The sequence below is a fragment of the Manis javanica genome, chromosome 12, assembly GCF_040802235.1.
Source record: "Manis javanica isolate MJ-LG chromosome 12, MJ_LKY, whole genome shotgun sequence".
NCBI lineage: Eukaryota > Metazoa > Chordata > Mammalia > Pholidota > Manidae > Manis > Manis javanica.
In genome coordinates, this window is record NC_133167.1 from 91,481,812 (window position 1) to 91,503,780 (window position 21,969).

The following is a 21,969-nucleotide window of genomic DNA, read 5'->3' on the forward strand; positions in this document are numbered from 1 at the left end:
GATGCTGAAAAAGCATTCGACAAAATACAACATCCATTCATGATAAAAATTCTCAACAAAATGGATATAGAGGGCAAGTACCTCAACATAATAAAGGCCATATATGACAAACCCACAGCCAACATCATACTGAACAGCAAGAAGCTGAAAGCTTTTCCCCTAAGATCGGGAACAAGACAAGGATACCCACTGTCCCCGCTTTTATTCAACATAGTACTGGAGGTCCTAGCCACGCAATCAGACAACACAAAGAAATAAAAGGCATCCAGATTGGTAAGGAAGAAGACAAACTGTCACTGTTTGCAGATGATATGATATTGTACAGAGAAAACCCTAAAAAATCCACTCGAAAACTACTAGAACTACTATCTGAATTCAGCAAAGTTGCAGGATACAAAATTAATACACAGAAATCTGTTGCATTCCTATATACTAATGATGAACTAGCAGAAAGAGAAATTAGGAAAACAATTCCATTCACAATTGCATCAAAAGGAATAAAATGCCTAGGAATAAACCTAACCAAGGAAGTGAAAGACCTATACCCTGAAAACTACAAGACACTCTTAAGAGAAATTAAAGAGGACACTAATATATGGAAATTCACCCCATGCTCTTGGGTAGGAAGAATTAATATTGTCATAATAGCCATCTTGCCTAAATGAATCTACAGATTTAATGCAATCCCTATCAAAATACCAACAGCTTTCTTCAACAAACTCGAACAAATAATTCTAAAATTCATATGGAACCACAAAAGATCCCAAATAGCCAAAACAATCCTGAGAAGAAAGAATAAAGCAGGGGGGATCTCACTTCCCAACTTCAAGCTCTACTACAAAGCCACAGTAATCGAGACAATTTGGTACTAGAACAGAATAAAGAGTCCAGATATTATTAACCCAAGCATATGGTCAATTTATATATGATAAAGGAGCCATGGATATACAATGGGGAAATGACAGCCTCTTCAACAGTGGGTGTTGGCAAAACTGGACAGCTACATGGAAGAGAATGACACTGGATTACTGCCTAACTCCATACACAAAAGGAAAGTCAAAATGGATCAAAGACCTGAATGTGAGTCATAAAACCATAAAACTCTTGGAAGAAAACAGGCAAAACTCTCTTGAATATAAACATCAGCAACTTCTTCATGAACTCCCTATCTCCCCAGGCAAGGGAAACAAAAGCAAAAATGAAGCAGTGGGACTATATCAAACTAAAAAGCTTCTGTACAGCAAAGGAGACCATCAGTAGAACAAAAAGGTACCCTACAGTATGGGAGAATATATTCATAAATGACAGATCCGATAAAGGGTTGACATCCAAAATATATAAAGAGCTCACACACCTCAACGAACAAAAAGCAAATAATCCAATTAGAAAATGGGCAGAGGATCTGAACAGACACTTCTCCAAAGAAGAAATTCTGACGACCAACAGGCACATGAAAAGATGCTCCACATCGCTAATCATCAGGGAAATGCAAATTAAACCACAATGAGCTATCACCTCCCACAAGTTAGGATGGCCACCATCCAAAAGATAAACAACAACAACAGATGTTGGCGAGGATGTGGAGAAAGGGGAACCCTCCTACACTGCTGGTGGGAATGTAAATTAGTTCAGCCATTGTGGAAAGCAATATGGAGGTTCATCAAAAAACTCAAAATAGAAATACCATTTGACCCAGGAATTTCACTCCTAGGAATTTACCCGAAGAAAACAAGATCCCTGATTCAAAAAGACATGCGCACCTCTATGTTTATCACAGGATTATTTACAATATCCAAGATATGGGAGCAACCTATATGTCCATCAGTAGGTGAGTGGATAAAGAAGATGTGGTACATCTACACAATGGAATATTGTTCAGCCATAAGAAGAAAATAAATCCTACAATTCGCAACATGGATGGAGCTAGAGGATATTGAACTCAGCGAAATAAGCCAGGTGAAGAAAGACAAGTACCAAATGATTTCACTCATTTGTAGAGTAGAACAAAAAAGCAAAAGTGAAGGAATAAAATAGCAGCAGACTCACAGACTCCAAGAAGGGACTACCGGTTACCAATGGGGAAGGGTTGGGGAGGCTGGGTTGGGCATTAAGGGGCATTATAATTAGCAAACATAATATAGGTAGTCACGGGAACGCAGTATACCATGGAGAAGACAAGTAATGACTCTACAGTATCTTACTATGCTGATGTTTAGTAATTGCAATAGGTTGTCAGGGGGACTTGATAATATGGGTTGAAACCACATATTGAATGTTGAGACTGCAATGTTGCTCATGTGAACCCTTCATAAGATTGTACTCAGTGATAACTTAATAAAAAAGACCCTGCATTTTCATATATCAAAAAAACAAAACATATTGACTTAAGTACAAGAGCTAAAACTATAAAACTCTTAGAAGAAAACACAGTACCAAATTTTTACAATTTTGAATTGGGGAACAAATTCTTAGATATGATACCCAAAGCCCATGCAACAAAAGAAAAACATTGGTAAATTGAACTTTATCAAAATTTAAAACTTTTATAAATCAAAGAACAATAAACCCAAAAGTAAAAAGACAAGCCACAGAATGAGAGAAAATACCTACAAATCATATATCTGAAATGTGTTTAATAAAGAGATTATATAAAGATTTTCCTGCAACTTAACAACAAAAAGAACAACTCAACTTAAAAACACGCAAAGGACTTAAACAGACATTTCTCCAAAGAAGATACACCAAAGGCCAAAAAGCACATGAAAAGATGCTCAATATCACTATCATTAAGGAAATGCAAACGAAAAACCACAGTAAGATACCACTTCACAGTAAGATACCACTTCACAGAACCACCCAGGATGGCTAAAAGCAAAAGAAAGGAAAAGAGAAGAAGTTTTGGAGAGGATATGGAGAAATTGGAACCCTTCTAACATTGCAGACTGATTGTAAAATAGTGCTGCCACTGTGGAAAACAGTTAGGCAGTTCCTCAAAAAGCTAAATCAGAATCATCATATGATCCATATAGTCCACTTATAGGTATATATCCAAGGAATTTGCAGCGGGGACTCAACCAGATACTTGTAAGCCAAAGTTCACTGCAGTTATTATTCACAATAGTCAAAAGTGGAAAAAAATCCAAGTGTCTATCAACCAATACATAAACAAAATGTAGTATAAATGCATAATGAAATGTTTTTCAGCCATAAAAAGAAATTAAGGTCTGAAACGTGCTATAATATGAACCTTGAAGGCATTATGCTGAGTGAAATAAGCCATATACAAAAGTACAAATATTATATGATTCCACTTACATGTAATATCTAGAATAAGCAAATTCACAGAGAGTATACTAGAGGTTACCAAGGGCTGGACAGAGGGGTCAAAAGGGAGTTACTGCTTAATTAGCTGATTATTATAGTTTGTTTCAGGTGATGAAAGTTTTTGAAATAATGGTGACAGTTATAAAACATAGTGTAATGTCACTGAATTGTACACTTATAAATGACTAAATTGGCAAATTTTGTTACATATATTTTATCACAATTTTTTTTTTGAAACATCAGATCATGGTGTCTCTCTGACAAAACTCTCCAAGTTTCCCATCTCCCTGAGTTTTTTCATTCTCAGGGAATGAAGTTTTCAAAACAGCCTACAAGGTCCTACAACATCTGCGCTCCCCCCACCCCCACCCCGCGCTGCTCTTTCTCGTCTGACTTCATCTCCTACAATTCTTCTACCACCTCACTTTTACTAGCCTCCCAAGCTGCTCTTTGAACACACTGAGCCGGCTTCCTCGGGACCTTCGCACTTTCTTTCCGCCCCTCTCCCCTGAAGAGTCACAGGACTAGTTCTCTCATTTCCTTCAGCTCTTTACTCTAAAATTACCTCTCCAATGAGTCCTTCCCAGAGAAGCCTCAAGGAGGCTCCAGTAAAACTGCGATTCCCTATTTCTACCCACACCCTTCATCCTCCTTTTCTTTATTATTCCCTTTAGGATTACCGCTTCCTGACAAACTAGGCATCTCACCTATTGCCTCTCTCTCTCCAAAATGTAAGCTCCCAAAAGCTGAGAGCTTTGTCTGTATTTCATCGTTGGTATCCATCCCCAGTGCCTAGGGCAGAACTCAATAAATACTCGTTGAATTAACAAAGGGAGACCACTATTCAATGACATCGAGATCTGAACTGCTCTGAACTGCATTCCAACCTCCAACTCCTTAAAAATTAACATCCCCACGTATACAAAACCCGGAAGAACTGTGACCTAAAGACTGCTACATAAGCATTCTAAGGATTATAATCTTCTTCCAAAGGGAGTAGTATTTTACACACTCTAAACAATCCAGAAAACAACTGACTAATCCTAATTAAAAAATTAAGGACTGAATGGTTTGAACTCCAACTCAACGTAATTTAGTAAATTACACATAACAGGTTATCTCCCTCGATTTTATTCTGTACATATGGAGTATACAATAATTTCTCAATTGAGCAAATAAAGTGCTCGATTTCTGCAGCAAAGGCCGTATTGGAAGGATTGGATCTTAAGGGCACACGATAGGAAACCAGTCGCACCGACTCAGGGGCAGGAGGGGAGGGAAAGCACTTTCTGACCGACAATCTCTGAGAAGGCCTGCCCGAGGTCGGGGGTACTTTTCCTGGGTGTTCGGGACCTGGAACGGCAAAGGCTGGTGTGGGTCTCTAAGGAGTCTCCCACACGCAGCCCAGAGACCTTCCCTGCGGGACTGAGCCCCTCCAGCGAGGAAGAAGGCTAGAATGATGGGTACCCTAGAGTCTGGGAGCTGGTGAAAGTGGGGCTGGTGGGGTGGGGGCTGGGGAAACACGTTACCCTAACAGCCAGTTCCACGGGGCTTCTCCTTCAGCTGGATGATTCGTGGAGCGCCGCAACAGCAGGCCCTGGAACCCAGGCATCCAAGGTAGACACTACTTCAAGAGACTATTTCCGCGCTGCAGAGCGCACGCCCGGGCGTCCCGGCGCACACAGCGCGCATCAGCTCTGGGACAGCGACCTTCCGCCTCCTCCCCCCGGAGCCCGCCCCGCCCCCTCCCTCCGAGCCCAGCTGGCTCCGCGGCGCGCATGCGCAGGGGCTGTAGCTGCCGCGGAGCACCCCGGAGAGTGTAGTCCGTGTCGGAGCCGGTGGGCCAGCAAGTCCTGCATCCCGGCGGAACCCGGAGAAGTCGGAACACTCTCGCCGTCCGCGTCCTTATTCCCATTCGCACCTGCCCGTTCACCTCGCACTTGTGCTCCATCCCCACACGCTGAGCGTCCGTGAGGGGGCTCCCGAGGGCGAACGCGAGACCCCCTGTTGCCTTCAGCGGGCTGTGCTGAGGAGGCGGGTCCACTGCCCGCCCCCCTCCTCGCCCCCTCCTCTCCCGGCGGGTGTCGGGCCGCTGCCCGAGGAGAGGCGGCGGTCCCCGCGGCGGCCGCAGAGGGGGCGGCGGCGGAGGGCGCCGCGGGCGATGCCCCTGCCCGGCCGCTCCGGCGGGGGACGGCGCGAGCGGCGGCGGCGGCGGCGGGGGAGCAGGCGGGGGGCGGCGGCGGCGGCAGCAGAGGGGCCGAGAGCTGGCGGCGGAGGCGGTGAAGGGCATCGGCGGCGGCGGTGATGGCAGCACTGATGTGAGTGTCTGCCGGCCGGGTATCCCGAGGCTGGCGGCCCCGCGGCGAGCGGGAGGCCGGGGCGGCGGAGGGATGCTGTGTGCGCGACGCGGCGCCGGCCGCCGCCGACAGGCAGGCAGAGGGGAGCCGGGCTCTGCGGCGGCCGGGGCGGTGCGAGCGCGGCCCGGTGCGGGGGTCCCGGGCGGAGGCGGGGGCAGCGCAGGCCGAGGGGCGTCTGCGATTGTTCTCAACACCCCTCCCCCCCCCACCCCGTGTGTCTGTTTGTCACTTGCAGCTGAAGATGGAAAGAGCCAGGCGAAGGGGAGGCGGCAGTGGCCGCGGCCGCGGCGGCAAGAATTTAGGGGGCTCTGGCCTAAGCAAGAGTAGACTCTATCCCCAGGCCCAGCACTCCCACTACCCCCACTACGCGGCTTCAGCCACCCCTAATCAGGCTGGGGGCGCCGCAGCCGAAATCCAGGAGCTGGCCTCCAAACGAGTGGACATCCAGAAAAAGAGGTTTTACCTAGACGTGAAGCAGAGCTCCAGGGGCCGGTTCCTCAAGATAGCCGAAGTCTGGATAGGGAGAGGCCGGCAGGACAATATCAGAAAGAGTAAACTGACCCTCTCCCTGTCTGTGGCAGCGGAGCTGAAGGACTGTCTCGGTGACTTCATCGAGCACTACGCCCACCTGGGCCTGAAAGGCCACCGGCAAGAGCATGGCCACGGCAAAGAGCAAGGCTCCAGACGGAGACCGAAGCACTCGGCACCCTCTCCACCAGTCTCCGTGGGGTCCGAAGAGCACCCTCACAGTGTCCTCAAAACAGACTACATTGAGAGGGACAACAGGAAATATTATCTAGACCTAAAAGAAAACCAACGGGGCCGCTTCCTAAGGATTAGACAAACCGTGATGCGGGGGACAGGCATGATAGGTTATTTTGGCCACAGTTTGGGCCAGGAACAGACTATCGTACTCCCAGCACAAGGAATGATTGAGTTCCGTGATGCCTTGGTTCAGCTCATTGAAGACTATGGAGAAGGGGACATAGAAGAACGAAGGGGTGGAGACGATGATCCACTTGAACTCCCAGAGGGGACTTCTTTCAGAGTGGACAATAAAAGATTCTACTTTGATGTGGGCTCTAATAAATATGGAATTTTCCTGAAGGTAAGTGAGGTGAGGCCACCTTACCGTAATACTATTACTGTTCCATTCAAAGCTTGGACAAGGTTTGGGGAGAATTTTATCAAGTATGAAGAAGAGATGAGGAAAATTTGCAACAGCCATAAAGAAAAGAGAATGGATGGCAGAAGGGCCAGTGGTGAAGAACAAGAATGCCTCGACTAGAGTGAAATTGAACTCCACCAGGCAAAATTTAAAATCACAAATTGGCTAAAAGTACTGATCCATAATCATTTGAAGAAGTTTTTCCTCTTTTCTGGCCCTTTGTTATTAGTAGTACCTCTAATAGTTTATACTTCAAGGAGTCTGATTCTCATATTATACATAGAACACTATAATTTTTAAGGAATTCCAACTTTACCAGAGCTAAATAGCTTAGTTGCTTCAACTGCTCCAGACTATTGAAGTATGCAAATCAGCACAAAATGTGACATTCTGACCTTCTAAATACCATAACTAAGATTTACATTGCACTATGACATCATCCTAAAAAAAGATACATATACCTAATATGGAAGTGTGAATTTCTATTTAATAAGTTCCCCAAAAAAGTATTCTATCCCTACTTCATTAAAAGCTGCTAAGCTTACCTGTAGGACAGTTACCACAGAAACAGAAATTGACCTTAAGTATAGTATATGTTTATTTATAAAGGTACTAGTAGAAATATATTGTCCATTGGATAACTGAATATTAAACAAGTACTGTTAAGGGATCAAATCTTAGAGTTACTATAATATTATATAATTTCAAATTTTGTGGTAACCCTACAGTTTATAGTTGCCATATCAAAGCCATGGGAGAGTTTTAGTTGGTTATTCTAAGCTAGTTAGGATCCCATCTTCACCTCTGCTTATTGTACCATATATTGTTACTGACTTTCCAAAGTTTCAGGAATTACTTTTATGTCACTGTTGAGTGGGAGGCTTCAACCTATGGCTTCGCTATGGAAATCTTGTTGTTTTAGCTTTTCATGATAATTTGAAGATTGTGAGAGGTTTTCTCCCCAAAATATATTGTGGACTCAAGGTGTTATATTTTATGCTGCTTCTTTAACACTATTTCAGAGGGGTTGGTGCACCAGTTAACTGATATAAAAATATATCTGTAATAATATATCTTAGTAGCACTTTTGCAATCGCTACCCTTAAAACCAGTCAACACTTCCAATATAAACCTGGATTTTACAAGTGTTTTAATTCCAGAAGAAAAAAAAGGTTTTCTAAAAAAGCATTTAGAATACAAATTTTCAGCCTATGAGAAATATTATTTGAAGATTGGTTACCAACATATTTGAAAGGAAAATTCAGGCATTTTCCAAGGTGCTCTTTATGATACTTAAAAACGTTTACTTTACACAAGACTCACCCACTTACCTGTTTTAAAAATTACTTTCCAGGAAGTGCCACAGCAATTTTTCAACACCTAGGTAATTTTTTAAACAAGTGGATACAATGTATATGTGTACCAACCCACCCTATATTAACTGACTGAAATTTTATCTGTTGAGCTGCATTTTATTCTGAATGAAATTACTGTCTTTTATTTTGGCTTTATTCACCTCTCACACAAGAAGTCCATACAATCATATTTAAGAGCCAGACACTGATTTCAACCCCCAAATATAGCTCTCATTGATGAGAGCTGGCTGCATGGATTGAGATCAGAATGTAGCTCTTCTATGTCATAAATAATTCAAAATTACTTTTACCCTTTTTTTCCTCCAGAGGTTTGTCCCCAAATACATTTAAGTAAGAAATTATGGTATGATTAAGAAAATTAATTTCACTGGCTTATGTTACTTCAAAACAAGCAATCAGTAACCCAGACATCTATACTGGTGTTGGTTTGCAGATTGTATTTCACATTTCCTCATGTAGTGTGAAGGAATCTCTTTGATTCACTATAATTGTGGACCATCTGGATCACTATGGAACTGAAGGTTAGAAGATAATGTTAGTACTAGAGTTAATAGCACATGGTGGGTGTTGAGACTCTAAAAGTAGCAAGGATCTTTAAACAGTCCTAACTGTATAATAACTATTGTAGGCTTGATAAAAAGTAGTTTTGGATATATGAAGAAGTGGTGTGCACTTGAATTACTGTACTACTGATTGTTATTGCTGCCCATCATAGTGCCTATTAATAATAATCAACCTGTCAGATTTTACGAACTGGAGCTGTGAGTGTTCCAGTATTTGAGTGTTCCTATCACTATTGCTGTGACTGTATACTCTCTCTTAAAACCTTCCCTTCGAAGATATTTATATCCATTAAGTCTAAATGATTTCTTTTTTAGTTTTTAGTCTGATAAGATTTGAGTGTGTGTCTATATGTGTGTGTGTGTGTGTTTATACCTACACATACAATACTATGTCAGACTTACATATCTTTAATTCACTGTATATAAATACTATTAGTTTAATTGCACATTATTTAAGTAAAAAATTAGTTAAGCAGCCAAATTTTCTACATTGTACGTATACTTCAAAGTTTTTACCGTCTGAGAACTACAGATTGGATAAATGCAAATACACTGGCAAATGACTATACTTTAAAATCATTAAGCCTTCTGCCAGTCCTTTTGTTTAATTTATTTTCATAGTTAATGTATTCATTGAGAAACGAACAGATATTATGATTTTTTGATAGTTAAAATGACCAATCATTCATTAGCCATAATCAAATAAGACCCAGTTCAAAACTCTGGTATTAAGACATGTATTGCCATGTATCTTATAAAATAAGCTACTCTTCTTATCTGTGCAATATACATTTTATTTATTGTCATTTATAACATAAGTGGAGCTGCAAGTGTACATGGTATTCTTCAAAATAATAGGGTCCCTGCCTTGAAGAAATTAAACTCTAGAGGCAACTGGATGTTGGAAGTCAAAAAATAAGCATTAAAGTTAGTAACCAAAATAACTAGTTCACTGTATAATTCTGAAATGCTGATGATGTTTGCACATAATAATCTTAGTATAATGTGGTACAGACTCAAAACTGTAATAATATAAGCTAATAGTATGAAATTTGGAAACGGGTTCCTTATAATGGTTGGCAGTGTGCTCCTAGCAATTAAAGCAGCACTAATCTGTTGCTTATATGCAAAAGATGCAATGTATTATAAAAGTATTAAAGTTCTGCCACATTTTATAATTTTCCTTGTTAAAGCCCCAAACTGCCATGTCCCTTAAACTTGAGTCAAACACAAGCTTATTTGCACTAAAGAGCATGGCCAAAAAATAAATGACAGGGTGGAAAAGCTAGTTAGAACCTCTTTAAATAATTGGTTCTAATGGAAGAATTTCACATTTGTCTATTTGAAAGCTATATGGTCCAGGCAGACAATCTGTCAGTTCACTAATTTAATAATGCACTTTACCTTTTGTATATAGAAGATGTACATTTATGCCACATGACAGGGGTGTGTTTCAATAACTATGTTAGAATCTTTAGGGTGATCTCTTGCATGCATATGTTTGTGTTGGGACTGCTGTACTAACAAGTTTCCATGAATCAGTGTAATGGAGAAGGGTAGAAGATGCTTTTGAAACAAATGCCAATACATTCAACAAAGAATTTTAAGTAGAATTCCTATTTGTATTCCTAAGGCCTAGAATCAGTAAAAACCTTTTCTAGCCCAAATGAGTATTACAGTTGAGACTATATATAATTGAGACTCCCTATAATACCCTGAAAGTTCATTTTGGAAATTTGTGCCCACAAAATTCTTTTAATGGTTCTGTTTCATTGTCGATGAGTGTTTAAATAACTAATGAAAAGACGGTACATGGTACTGTATTAGAATTAAAAGTGTGAGTGGCTACTATGATTAAGAAAACATCCAGCCTAAAGAAAGTTTCAGATTAAGGAAATACAACAACATAAAAACAATTGCTAAAACAAACATGATATTATTTCAGAATTTTCAGGAGAACTAACTTTCACCAACCAAAAAGGGTATTGGGGGATTTAGTGTATCCTTCCATCCTAAAAAGTTCCTAAGATGTACATTTGAAAACTGGATAATTGTTGCTTAATAATAGGTTGTATGTACTTTACTACGAAACACTGTGTACTAACAATTTGAGATATGCTATATTTACTGCATTCATTTTATATCTATGGATAAGAATACATTATATATAGTCATCCTATCTTACTATAATCATGTATTTATACTGTAATTTTGCAAATATTTTCAGTAAAATAAACATCTGAGCTGCACAATTTGAAGAGGATAAAATTGGAATATACCCTCAGACACTCACTTTTAATAAGCAGCTGCCAATGAAAGCTGATGTATGTACTATCATTCCTTAAGATTTTGTTTCATGGTTTATTTTAACACTTAAAGCAATAGGACTTAATTTGAATTTTTAAGTGGTGTTCTGCATATAATTTTTTCATAAATGTGAGGATTTTTTCCTGTTTCTTTCCAAATATCTCTCTTTGGAACTATTTGTAAAATCCAATTACAAGCTTTAGATAGGGCTTTGCTTAGTTGCCATACAGTTTGAAGTCTGTCTTTACCACATGAAACATCTTTGGCAGGATGAAGTCTAAAGTAAACCATGAAGAGAAGTTAAAATTGATTTCCATACCAACAGAATAACACAGGTATAATATTTATCACTGCCAAATAAAATTCTTAAAATCTTTCTGAAACTTCTTTAAGGATTTGAATTTCATAGACAAATGGTGGCTTACGGCTAGCCCATCAGAGGAAGAGAATCAGGATGTTAGCATACTGTTGAGACAATCCAGTCTACAATGCTGTAGCAGTAAGATATAGGGAAATGTGTTTTTCCCAATTTTATGTCACATGAAAGTTGAGTTTTTAGATTACAGTTATTCTGTTATAAATAAGCTGAAATTAATGTAGGTGGATCTTAGAAAAACAAGGTATGTTAGTATATTTTCTTGTATAATGTAAAAAAATCTTTTATCTTAATTTGACATGATTTTTTAAATTAAACCTATTTTAATAGTGGGTTTTTAATCAATATTTTTGAATAGGGAAAGTTATATATAGTACAGAATTTAAATGCTACAGATAGGTAGACAGTGCAAAGTAACAACTAATGTTAACAATTTTTGTGTATCCTAGAGTTCCTGTGCTTATAAAGCATATGTGTATATACATAAATTCTTTTTAAGCATACAAATGAAAACATGTCATATACACTATCCTGTACCTAGCAGTATCAATTTTTGTTTTGTTTTTGTTTATTAAAGTATCATTTATATGCAATCTTATGATGGTTTCAAACACACAACACAGTGGCTCAGCATTCACCCATGTTATCAAGTCCTCACCCCCTCCATTTCGGTCATGTGTATCAACATAGCTGTATAGTCATTTTAACTGTATTCTCTGTGCTGTAGTATCAATTTTAGGTCTGTCATTTCAAGTGATTTTTTTCCCTTTTACTTAGACACCATACTTGATCTAGTTAACATAGCATTTAATTTTAACTATATTATTACACCAAGGGAACCTCAAGGAACTTTTAATGAATCCCACTGGTGTTTACTTAAAATGCAAATATATGTGTAAACTTTAAATGTATAAATATTCAGTATCCCTTCCCTATTCCTAACAACCTTGTCTTCCAATCTTCCCCTTTCTCATTCTCAGAAAATAATTGATCTTTTTCCTCAAGTATTACAGTTTAGGATTGGCAGGATATTAAACTATTTAACCAAGTGTTATTTTAAATTAACTATGTTCTCTAATGAAAAACACCCATATTTAAAAGCTTTAACAAATATCACTGTCAATTTTTACTAATTCTGCTACTATTATTTTATTTTTATCCAAAAACCTTGCCGTTATAAGAGCAAATGAGTACTGGAACTATAGTGGAAGGTGATGTTACGACTATTGAAATCTTTTGATTTATTAACATGAGCTTTTATCTTTATGATGAGAAAGGTACAAAGTTATTGATCAATTATTCATTTCACAACTTCGTCAAATCCTAGGCTAAACAAAGAGCTAATACTAGTCCTGATTGTTTAAAACATTGATTCCCCATTGAAAAACTCAGAGTCTGTCAAGCATTTTTAGGTCAGGATGGGCTATTATGATGATTTAGGAAGAGTAAAATTTTGGGAGCTACAAAGTTACAAGTACAACAGAAACATCTCCATTCTCTGCTGGAAGAATATAAAACAGTAAATACAATTACTTAAAAATGAAATTAACATAATTCTTTAATAGTTCCCCAAGCCCCTCACCCCCACCAAAGAAATTATAATTCTCTTTTCATTCACATGAAGAGTACATTTAAAGTCATTTCTCTAGTGACAACCAAAAAAAACATCTGAAACATTAAAGTTTCCATACTTGAACCCTGAAGGATACCATCTAGTTATAAATTAAAGCAACCAGAGTAAATGATTCCAAACTATCAGGAATATATCAAAGAATATGTAGGTTGAGGAAGAATTTTTTAGTATGTAGGTATCTGTTGATTTTATGAAAATGTTAAAAGGCTTAAAATATTATACATTGGTTTAAACTTTAGAATAATACCTCCGTAATTGGTGGCATGATTTTTTGTTTGTACATTGGTTTAAACTTTAGAATAATACCTCCGTAATTGGTGGCATGATTTTTTGTTTGTAAAATGAGAGAAGTGTTGTTAAAAGATAGGATCCTCTTAAACATGTATTTTTAAAGCATAAAAGAGTTTGCTCCTTTTATTTTAATGATGATAAACTCCTTATCCTTTCCAGAATCTGTAACATTGGTAAAGTGTCCAGGTATTTACTTGTTTAAGCTTAAAATGGTTTATATGTATTGTTCTTTATTTAAAAAGAGGGATTAAAAGAAGGGTAAATTCACCTTTGGGAATGAGTTTTGCTTAAATTTGGGCTAAAAGCAAAAATTAATAATTTCCTATCCTTAATCAAGGAGTTGCCCATGTTGGTGCTTTCTGATAAACAATGCTTTCTCAAGTTTACCTTCTTTTAATATCCCCTGTAAGAAATTACTTATTTTTACTGAGGCCAGTGGCATCTACCAGTAAATTAAAATTTACTCATAATGAAATTAGCGCTGTTACAATGCAGTTAATTTAGGATGTGAATTTGAAGAAAATACTCATTTAAATGGAATATACAGTTTCTTCTTTAGTGTTGTTCTAAGGTTGAGTAAGAGATGTTTGTCTTCTCATTTCTCCCCCTTGTTCTCTATTCATTGTGTTCATTGTGTTCATTGTTCCCAGGTAATAATCAGGGTAAAGAAAAGGAAAAGTAATGGCTAAGAAAAGTGTTCTTAGTATTTTAAAGTTAGAGTTGCTCAAAGTGTAAGATTGGGGGTGGGAGGGAAATGCTTTCGTTGATTTTTGTCTTTATCAATATAATGGTATAAATCTGAGTATTTTATTTGATCTGATTAAAGACACTTTTTTATCTGAGTCTCCTATATTCAGAAATATTTAGTATTCTCTTTTTCTTAGAGAAAATGGTTCATTAGGGTAATGCTCTTCTTCAGAATTTTATTATTTGTGGATTTGATGAGGTTGTCACCTAGATATAGCAAAATATAAAAGAAGAAAGGACAAAGGTAGTGGCTAATTATTTTGCTTACCTATAAAAAAAGAAATCATTCTAACGGAAATGAGAGAAATAAGTCATTCTCAAAACTAAATCCCTATTTATTTAATCTTAAAAGAGCATTTGAAAAAGAATAAGACCTAATTCTGCCAGTGTACGGTCTGACCCTGAGCAAGTCAGTTAACTTGTGCTGGATGGCTTCCTTAACCTGAAGAATGAACAAGATTGTGCTAGAAGCTAAAGTTCCCTCCCACTCTAAACTTTTAAAATTTGTATCAATGGAGTGTGAAAGAAAAAATAGATTGAGAACTCCAAGATTGGAAAGTATGAGTACAAAGTCTCTCTTTATATTAAAAACAACCATAATAATGCAGCAGCCTGTGATGACACCCAAAAGAACATACAAACGTGTCAGCTTTATCACATGTATATATCTCTTTAGTCCCACAACATGAAATTTTATTTCTAGTCCTTTTTAAGACCAAATTGTTAGATCCTAACTATATAACTATCCTATGCTTTAATTTTTAAAAACATTTTTATTACCTATATGAGGTCTCATTCTTTGAAAGCATCACTTGTTTTCCACATATCCTGTAATCTTTTTACCTACTCCACCTGGCAAAAGAATTTTTTAAATTAACATCCCTTCCTGGAATGTCATTGTTCCTGAAGAAACCATAAAAGTTCATTTCCTAAATAATACACTGCAACTATCACTGAGAATCAAGTACTGCCCCAGATCCCTATTTCCTCAGTCCTACTGAATATCCTATGTTACAAATAATGATGTTTAACAAGGAAAATCAGGAAGGACACTGAAGCTCTGTACAGTATGGTTCTACTGTAGAGCACCTGTAAGTACTAGGGAACAAACGTAACACATCAGAGTGTGTGTGTGTGTGTCTGTGTTTTAGCCCTGAAAACTTCAGAGGTTGATGACTGAAGGGGAAATGAAAAGCACGCAAGGTGTTTTGTCCTAGAAGCATTTCTTCAGGAACACTGTCCTCCAGCATATGCGGTGCCACCAACACTGTCCATAGAGGGGGCCGAAAAGGAGCAACACCATTCTGTCTAGACCTCTCTTTTTGGTGCCTATTTGTTTCATCAAAACCAGTATTTAAGAGTAACCAACCAAAGTGTATTTTGAGATGCATATACCCATGTGTATGTTCCTAATTTCAAAAATATCTTTGCACATGAAGTTCCACTACAGAAACATTCAATATAATAAAATGATCTTTTACCTGGCAGTGGATCACGACAGCAATCTGGCTGGTCTCTCCTCAATAGATTGTAGAGTGAATTGGCTGTTGCAGAAAATGTTTCTCTCTTCTCCCTCTCCTCAAAATAGCAGATACATTTTAGGTTCTTGATTGCTGCTGCTGCTGTGTTGTTTGAAATCTAAGTGGGCTGTGAGGGAAGAGTTTGCTTTGGCAGTTCTTTTTTCCCTTGCCCTTTTGTGGAAACCATCCTCAGCTTCCCATTTCAAACATTCCAGGCAACTTTACCAAAAGAGCACACCCTAAGGCCAAAACTGCCCCGCAAAGGAAACAAAAGAACCATTCGATAAATGATTTAGGAATGAGGATAAGGATGTGTGTGAGTACCTAGATACAAAACATTCCTCACCATCTGCTAATTTACTTCAGTAGCTGTTGCATTTTATTTCTAGGCTCTTCAGACTAGCACTGTGATTTATACCAATCATTCATTGTCAGTCTAGAATTTCAACAGGACAAAATATTTTGAAGGTCTGGTTGAGTTTTTTATAAATTTTATCTCTTGCTTTTTAGTCAGTTCTTCAAAGAGAGTAAACCATGCTATAATCAGGTGTAAAAACAGAATTCTCAAATTCCATCACTCATGACCTTCCTCCGTGTGCCCTCCCTCCCATATACTGTTCCCTGTTGGAAGTGGGTAAGAACACTTAGTTCTTTCACTACCACCATGGCCCCACTCCATCCTGTTTATTTATTCAAATGACAATTGAAACACAATAAGGAAAGACTAAAACTGCTCTTTGAAAATTCAAATATTTCCCTATGGACTAGTTCTATAGATTCTCAGAAAGGAGGACTACTACTACCCTTAACTAATCTCAACACTCTTACTGCATTTCTATGTAACAGTTTAGGATGAATAGAAAAATAGAAAACATTTTCACTTGGGGTTATATGGACTGAAAGGTTAGTTAATTCCAACTTTTCTCTACACAATGGGTTTCAGAAAATATTTTGACTAGCATGACTGACAGGAAATTTCAGAAATGAACTTAGCCTCTAGTAAAATTGTACCATGATCATTTTTAAATAGAAGGTGGTACTAATAACTATTATTTAATTAAATACCTACCATAATTTAGGCATTGCTGGGCCCTTTATAAATATTTCTAATCCTCCTAACCCTATTCTCATCCCCATTTTAATATAATTTTCCAGAGGTTTAGAAACTGGTTCAGTGTTTCAGAACTAATGCATTTAAACCCAAATTGACACCAAGCCAAACACTGTTTTCATTCAGTTAGGCCAGACTGCCTTGAAGACTTCCTCTGAAATTTAATCCTCTGACTAAAAAAGCCTACCCCCAACCACCACTGGTCTGCCTCAGATTTCTGGCAATTACTTTATCTAAAGCTATTCCCTATACATGGGGCTAGTACAAGAAACACTTCTTACGTGAGGATTTATCTAGTTGGTTAAAGTATGGTGCTAATAAATACAACTTGCTTGATCTATAGTATAGTTTAGAGGTCGAACCTCTAATCCTGAACAACTATTTCAAATAAATGTCAATCATTTTTTAAAGGGATCAGATGATGAGAGTATTATTGATTGATCATCCCAATTCTTCCTTTAAGGAGCAGAGAGGAGACAAGTTACTATTAACTGTGGGTCTACAGTTTCATTTTCATGAATCAGAATCAACAAGTTATATTAAATAGGTTTGAAGAGAAGTAATTAATATTAGAGTTTTATTGTTTGTGGCAACTTTCTCTGCCATCTTACTCTTCCTACATCACTCCATATATTTTCATATTTAATTACCAAGTTTCCTCCTCTTTTCCTTAACTCCAGCAGGATAAATTCAAATATTTGAGATGACTGCCCTGTTTACAGATACACATTTTTCTCCATTATTTTAGCCAGTGGTTTTCAAACTTTAGTGTGGTTAAGAATCACCTAGAGGGTTTGTTAAACCACAGATGGCTGGAGCCCACCTCCAGAGAGTTTCGGTTCCGTAGGTCATGAGGGGTCGGGGGTGAGGTTCCAAAAGTTTGTACTTCTAACACGCTCCCAAATGAACCTACAGTGCTGGTCTGTGGACCACACTTTAAGAACCACTGCTCTAGGTTGGTCTGATTTTACCTTAGCTACAACAGACAGTGAAAGAGAAATTTGGTCAAAACAACTATAGCATCTTGGTAGAAAGAAAACTCTGTACTACTCATTCTGCCTTGAGAGGTTTACAGATCTTAAAACAAGCAACATTTTGTATAAACTGGCTAGAATTTAGGCAAACATTTCTTCCCTTTTTATCCTTTCATTACATCTAATAGCTTTTCTTACTTCCCCTTGATTTTTTGACAGCTAGATTGAGATAATTCTGATAGGGATTGATAATTATGAATCCCTATCTGCAAAGCTTAGCTTCCAAATTTATGGAAACTGAAACAGATTTTTAAATTTATTACGTAACTGTGTTGTATAAATCTTAGTAAAGGAAAGTGAATAATTTCTATACTCAATAATTACTAATACGAGTTTTAGTGAATATTAAATATTAGGACTTGGAGGGACCTTGGAATTAGTTTAGTCCCTCAGTTTTATATTTTGTAATATATGTTATGTAGCTCAAATGGTTCATAATTACTGAAATAGGCTAAAAGGCTAAAGCTTAAAATGCTGATTATCTCAAGATATATAAGTGGTAAGAAATATGCTAATTTATTTAAAAGCATATAATATTTTCACTATCTTCCTGTGTCCTATCTGTTTGGGTAGGATAGAGGAACTGTATATATACTGTAATATATTTATGGTGTTTTTTACAAATTAATAATTGGACCTATTGACTTAAATTTAGAGATACTTCACCTGCACATTCATTGAGCATATCATTTGAAAATGTAACTAACATGTTTTAAAATAATTTATATTACATTTGCCAACCTGTGGACATGCTATAATAAATGTGTTGATCAAAATTAATAAAACCATATTTTATACATAAATGTATATAATTACTATATTTGACTGTACATAATCTAATAGCCATCATTCTAGTGGATAACATCCTATTAGAAATACTAAATTAATTCATATGTAGGTATTTGGCAGTTCTGCAAGTTAAGTTCTCTTTTCAACTACTACCCCTTAAATGGTTAGTGCTGCAAAACAGTGAATTCCTAATTGTGAAAAAGATTAACTACTGACGTAACAGAGATAGTCACCAACTCAAAACAATCATCACCGGCAGTGTAACTTTCTTTAAAATTCTCTATCTTGTTTGTAACATAGCTACAATTTAAATTTTAGATATAAAAAAACTAAGTCTTAGAATTATAATCTGAGTGGATTTTTAAGCAGAAAAGAGATTTATAGTAGATTGATGGAAGACTTCAGCTCAACATGAGGGCAAACTTTAAGAAGTGGTATTACTTTCCTATTACTGGAATTACTTAGAGATAAGACATGCACTTACTTTAGGATGCATAAAGGGAATTAATAAATCAGAAAAAAAATTGAACTGTTATTACTTTGAAGATTCTTTTGAACACTGAGAAACAGAATTTCTTGGGAATAGTACTTAGAATTTTAGTGTTCAGGTCTTCTGTTAATTTACCAGGTTGGATAAAGAAATGTGGTTTCAAATTTCTAGTAGTATTCTGAATACATATTAAGAAAAAACTTATTTTCTCCTACCCCTTATTATTGCAAAATAGCATAAGAAATAGTTTTCAAACTTTCATGAGCTTTGCTAATTAAATGAATTAGTTAAGATGGGTTTATGAAATTAACCTTACAAAATTAAGTCTAGCTTTTATAATTTTCATAAGAAAATGTTCACTTTTAATCATTTTCTTCCAGAAACAATTATATGAAAGAATAAATTTAGAATTTATATTGCTATTTCAAAAATACCTCCTATAGGTTTATTTGGAGAGACATGAGTGATAACAGTAATTTGGAAAATAAATTATTGGGTATTATCAAATAAAGTTTTCTTTATAAAAATTCAGATTAAATTCTGAAGTTGAAGCAATAAAATATTTTCATGCTCTGTTTTTTCTTGCACAACTAATTTACCAAGATGGAATGAAACAACATAGTTTGCTAATTTCATCTTACATTTTCTGTATTAGAGAATAAGTTTCCAACTAAGTTGATCATGGCTGCAAATATGTGTGCTTCTCCCCTGTAGAGTCTCAAAGCTTTGTAAAGGGCAAAAGGGTAGGTGGCAATAATTATCTAAGTTCAGGGATCTACTATGAACCAATATTAAACTCAGTTCTCACTTGTAGGTCCACTTGTCAGTTGTCACTTCTTTCAGTCGTCTGTGCTTTCTTGTGATACTGTAACATTTCCAGATTTCAGTGGACAAATAATAATACATTGAGAGGAGAGATCTGAGTAAACTGAAGTGTATGACACCAAAGCCTTTAAACTATGTCTGTATTAAACATTTCCAAATGTTTAGCTAAGTAAATTTTACTCTGCACAAATGTTAAGTATGTATGTGTGTTTGTGTGTAAAATTATAGAGAGCCCCATCTTTTACACACACCCCTTTCCATGCTCCTGGAGAACTAAAGATAAATTGGTTTCATTTTGTTATTAGGATCGACGTAGTAGGACTGCCCTAAAGTGCTATGTTGAGAATTTGAAATCTGCATTTAGAGGGAAAGAGAGAAGAGCTTTCATGCCAAATATTAACTATTTGTCATCCATGCTTTAGAGCTATAAAAGTTTTCATTGTAGCTCTAAAAACTTCACAACTGGCTCTTGCAACACAACCTACCATCTGACTTATCTAGGAATATGTCTCTTCTAATACTTCCAAGAGGTTATTGTTATCCAACATTCCCTCCTTTAAAACTGCAGAGGATCTGCAGTGTGCCTCTGAGGAACTTAAAGAATCATGTCCGTGATGATGTCATCAGGAATACTCTTAAGCATTAAAGAAAACACTCTGTATTTGACTCTAAAGAGTTCTTACCTCCATCAAAATGACAGCAGTTTCTCCCTTTAAAATTTAGCCTAAACATTCTCAAACATCAGTGTACACAGCATATTAAACACACAGGTTGTGGTCCCTGTCCCCAAAGGTTCTGATTTGGTTGGTCCAGAGTGGGGTTCAGAAATCAGCATCTTTGTCTCTTTCTGATGTAAGTGGTCTGGAGGCCATTCTTTGTCATGGACTTAGACTTGAATCCTTTCTTCTATATCATTTTTTCAGCTGAATTGGATTAGACTTTAAACTGCCAGCCATGATTTTTTGGTTTTGCTATTAACAAGAAATAACTATGGTTCACATTAAAATAAGATGCTACATACATAAATCCAAGTATTTAAGATTTTGTACTATCTTGTTGTCTAGCTTTTTGGGCAGTGATCACTAGAATTGCTAGTTTCTCCCTCACCTCCTAAACTCAAATTGAAACTACTTGCCCGATGTCACAACCAATCAGAGTCTCTCCAGCCTGAGTCCAGTCCAGAGGTGATTTGTCTTTTGCTTCTCACAAGCTGACCCTCTAAATCTCAAATGACTTCCATCAATTTTTTTTTTAGATAAAACGTGTATTCGATTAGTAGAAAACATAACCTTAGTCAATCTTCTGGTTTTACTCATTTTTTTTAAATTGTGGTTTTAAAAAAACACATAACATAACATTTACCATCTTAACCATTTCTAAGTGTTAAGTGTAGTCCATTAGTGGACTACCATTAGTGTTAAGTGTAGTCCCTCTGTTGTACAAGTAATCTCCAGACGTTTTTCATCTTGCACAACAAACTCTGTGCTCATCAAACAACTCCCCATCCCCTGGCAACCACTATCCTATTTGCTTCTCAACCTTTTTTTAAATAACCAAGATATTTGCTTAACCCTTCTTCCATCAATTATGGGTTTATGGTTATCACCACTTAGCTCTGCAAGTATAATCCTTATACCCCATGCTGTTATAATTCTCATGTGTAAAAAGATTTATAATTACAAAGCAACTGGGCTTACATTAAGAGATCCTTCTAAGCTTTGGGTGACTGCAAATGAAGGATATTTTATCTTCGAAGCTTTCCACAGACTTGCAGGGATGTTAACCCTTTATTCCCCATGAGACCTAAGGGGTGATAGAGGGATACTTTGGCCTTGTTTGTTGAACATTTGAAATGAGAGTTACCAGGGGAATTCAGCTTAACTCCTGGAATTTCTGTAGATTTTTCCTAAGTACATTCTAGGATTGTTTTCTCATTGATTACGTAGTAGATTGGAAATTTTTCTGGAGTTTGACAGTGTTGATGTTCACTAAATGCTTCCAAAATCTTTGCTTAGATCAATACTAAGTATTTCCTAAGTGCCTTTAAGCAACTTTATT

At 37.2% G+C, this 21,969-nt stretch overlaps 2 protein-coding genes across 11 annotated transcripts in view; one reads left to right on the forward strand and one right to left on the reverse strand.

Moving 5' to 3' along the window:
• Positions 1 to 5,047, reverse strand: part of WRN (WRN RecQ like helicase) — a 149,878-nt gene extending 144,831 nt beyond the window's left edge. For all 7 annotated transcript variants that reach the window (XM_073219039.1, XM_073219042.1, XM_073219040.1 and 4 more), the window contains exon 1: positions 4,854 to 5,047. The gene's annotated coding sequence lies outside the window, so the exon portion shown is untranslated. The remainder of the gene's footprint in view (positions 1 to 4,853) is intronic.
• Positions 5,048 to 5,487: 440 nt separating this feature from the next.
• The window catches only part of PURG (purine rich element binding protein G), a 34,770-nt gene continuing 18,288 nt past the window's right edge, over positions 5,488 to 21,969 (forward strand). The window contains exons 1-3 of one of the 4 annotated variants that reach the window (XM_073219048.1): positions 5,488 to 5,642; positions 5,917 to 6,789; positions 8,985 to 8,986. In XM_073219048.1, coding sequence (XP_073075149.1) covers positions 5,923 to 6,789; positions 8,985 to 8,986 — 869 coding nt within the window. In that variant the 5' untranslated portion in view covers positions 5,488 to 5,642; positions 5,917 to 5,922. Of the gene's footprint in view, positions 5,643 to 5,916; positions 19,397 to 21,969 lie in introns of those variants that run through there. The other 3 variants (XM_073219047.1, XM_073219046.1, XM_073219045.1) reach the window with 3 other exon arrangements.